The sequence below is a fragment of the Lottia gigantea genome (assembly GCF_000327385.1).
Source record: "Lottia gigantea unplaced genomic scaffold LOTGIsca_20, whole genome shotgun sequence".
NCBI lineage: Eukaryota > Metazoa > Mollusca > Gastropoda > Lottiidae > Lottia > Lottia gigantea.
Window position 1 is genome coordinate 1,564,500 of NW_008708401.1, and position 3,397 is coordinate 1,567,896.

At 36.4% G+C, this 3,397-nt stretch overlaps 1 protein-coding gene across 1 annotated transcript in view; it reads left to right on the forward strand.

Moving 5' to 3' along the window:
• Positions 1 to 2,603, forward strand: part of LOTGIDRAFT_214221 (hypothetical protein) — a gene marked incomplete at its 3' end in the record, with an annotated part of 33,008 nt that extends 30,405 nt beyond the window's left edge. Inside the window, exons 11-13 of the mRNA XM_009053715.1 lie at positions 870 to 1,043; positions 1,817 to 1,954; positions 2,440 to 2,603. Coding sequence (XP_009051963.1) covers positions 870 to 1,043; positions 1,817 to 1,954; positions 2,440 to 2,603 — 476 coding nt within the window. The remainder of the gene's footprint in view (positions 1 to 869; positions 1,044 to 1,816; positions 1,955 to 2,439) is intronic.
• Between the last annotated feature and the right edge of the window lie 794 nt (positions 2,604 to 3,397).

Genomic DNA, 3,397 nt, shown 5'->3' on the forward strand with positions numbered 1-3,397 from the left:
GGCAATGTGTTAATGGTGAATATATATCAAGAGCGTGTGCTCTTGGTACTGGCTTCAATCCATCTATTGGAGTTTGTGATCATCTCTCTAATTTACCCAGCTGTAAGCCAGACAGCAGTAATGGTAAGTTTTTTTCTACACGGATGTTTAGAAACGATGTCTGTTCTGGTAGATATATGGACACAGCTTTATGGAACAACAATCACTGGTTAAAGTTTTATGCAACGTTTCGACGTGTTTCCCCTGTCGTCCTCAGGCACATAATGACAATAATAAAGCTGTGTCTATATATCGTACTCACAATTGCTAAATGCCATTCAAAGACTTTGTTCTGGTAGATATTGTCAAGACCTTTTGTTTCTGCTACTGGTTTTAATCCAACTATTGGAAATTGTAACCAACCTCTACGGATTCATGACACGGGGGTTCAGAAACAATGTCTGAGATCTCATCAACATGCAAATGGAAACCATCTTCTCCAATTTGGATTATACAAAGAGTCTTCACTTCCCAAATCAACGTTGACGTATTTGACTTAATTCAAGGGAAATAACTCAAAATTGAAGTCGCCCTAGACCAATATACATATGGATACCATGTTTCATCAAAATTGCATCTTAACTTTAACTTTAAGTCAAGGGCAATAACACAAATAAAAGCTGTGGCCTCACAAGACGGACAAGAGTGACGGCGGTGACAGTATACATCATTATAATGTGGACGTATAAAATTCAATCTTAAAAGCGAAAGTTTGAGATTTCTGTGTAGAAAGGGATGAGAACTTGTGTCTATTCTATTCTGTATTTATTAGTTCAAAATCCGTCGCTAATATTCATGTTAAAAGTTATTTATAATATGGTATCTTGCAGCTTGTACTGAGACTGAACTTGTAGAAGATCCTGATAATTGTACACGATACAGACAATGTGTTAATGGTGAATATATATCAAGAGCGTGTGCTCTTGGTACTGGCTTCAATCCATCTATTGGAGTTTGTGATCATCTCTCTAATTTACCCAGCTGTAAGCCAGACAGCAGTAATGGTAAGTTTTTTTCTACACGGATGTTTAGAAACGATGTCTGTTCTGGTAGATATATGGACACAGCTTTATGGAACAACAATCACTGGTTAAAGTTTTATGCAACGTTTCGACGTGTTTCCCCTGTCGTCCTCAGGCACATAATGACAATAATAAAGCTGTGTCTATATATCGTACTCACAATTGCTAAATGCCATTCAAAGACTTTGTTCTGGTAGATATTGTCAAGACCTTTTGTTTCTGCTACTGGTTTTAATCCAACTATTGGAAATTGTAACCAACCTCTACGGATTCATGACACGGGGGTTCAGAAACAATGTCTGAGATCTCATCAACATGCAAATGGAAACCATCTTCTCCAATTTGGATCATACAAAGAGTCTTCACTTCCCAAATCAACGTTGACGTATTTGACTTAATTCAAGGGAAATAACTCAAAATTGAAGTCGCCCTAGACCAATATACATATGGATACCATGTTTCATCAAAATTGCATCTTAACTTTAACTTTAAGTCAAGGGCAATAACACAAATAAAAGCTGTGGCCTCACAAGACGGACAAGAGTGACGGCGGTGACAGTATACATCATTATAATGTGGACGTATAAAATTCAATCTTAAAAGCGAAAGTTTGAGATTTCTGTGTAGAAAGGGATGAGAACTTGTGTCTATTCTATTCTGTATTTATTAGTTCAAAATCCGTCGCTAATATTCATGTTAAAAGTTATTTATAATATGGTATCTTGCAGCTTGTACTGGGCCTGGACTTGTAGAAGATCCTGATAATTGTACACGATACAGACAATGTGTTAATGGTGAATATGTGTCAAGACCATGTGCTCCTGGTACTGGTTTCAGTCAACCTGGTGAATATTGTGACCATCTCTCTAATTTACCCAACTGTAATCCACACAGTAGTAACGGTAAGTTTATTCTACAGATTCGTGACACGAAGATTTAGAAACGATGGCTTCTCTGGGTTAAATACAACAATCTTAATCTCAAAAGTCCAATTTGGGTAGATATTTTTAAATTTGAATTTGCATTTGAAGATGAATTTGAGCTAACTTTGTATTTCAAAGAAATATTTTGATTTTAGCATACAAATAAAGAGATAAGAATTTCGAATTAAGAAATAACACCGAAGATCATTGAATAAAAAGCCATTTCGGCTTCCGTACTGCTTGAACTATATCTCGTTGATCCTTGTTGCATCGCCATTAGACAATGTCAAATTCTGCTTCCATGATATAAAATATTTGAAGAAAATACAAATGGCCTATTACAATAGTTCGCTTCAACCTTCGAGACCATAAGAATCAATCCACACCCAGCCATCGCGATAGTTTACGGATAACTTGAGGATTTATCTTTCCACAAATGTTATTGTATGTTGCAGCTTGTACTGAGACTGAACTTGTAGAAGATCCTGATAATTGTACACGATACAGAAAATGTGTTAATGGTGAATATATATCAAGATCCTGTTCTCCTGGTACTGGTTTCAATCAATCTGGTGGATATTGTGTTTATCTGTCTAGTTTACCCAACTGTAAACCTTAATGGATGTTAAGCAAGCATTTAAAAAATAATATATTGCAAAATAAAAGTATTTCAACTAAGGTCGGAATTGGTTGTTTTTTTAACGATGATATACGGGTCTACGAGAGGCGTTAAATTAAATAGAGATTGTACCGCAACGACAGGACACAGAGATATACGTGTTGGGCGGAAAACAAACATCATCCCCGCACCCTCCCCCTTTCACACATTCAATTGTTTTATCATTTTACATTCTGAAAGAATGGCCTGTGGGTTTCAAACTTCGGCATTTCCGGTAATTACTAACCGTTCAGCAATCTAATTTTCAGACTATCGGCTTTTAACTTCTGACACTATATCGCATGGATTGAAAATAACAATGGCGGGCTTCATTTATTACAATGACGTTGTTAACATGTGAGAGGCGTATCAATACATAACAATATTAATAACTATATAATCTTAAGTGATCAGTATACCGTAGTCTCTCGTAAATTACTCTCGTACACGTCCCCCCCCCCCCCCTCCCCCTCCCTCTGCTCCAGAAAAAGCTTTGAATAACTTCTAGTTGAGTTCGCACTATGGCAAATAGACTTAATTTGTAATAACCAGAAGTTATCCAGAGAGAAAAATCTAAGGTGGATTTCGTCTGGATACGATCCTAGACCCCGTCCCACAAAAATATCTTACGATAAATTTGTCGTAAATATGGTATTTCACAATGTAAAATTCAACACTTACGACAAGTTCTTATCTTAAGATTTTTTGTGGAACGGGCTAAAATGATTTGCAATGCAAAACCAAACAAGAAGTTA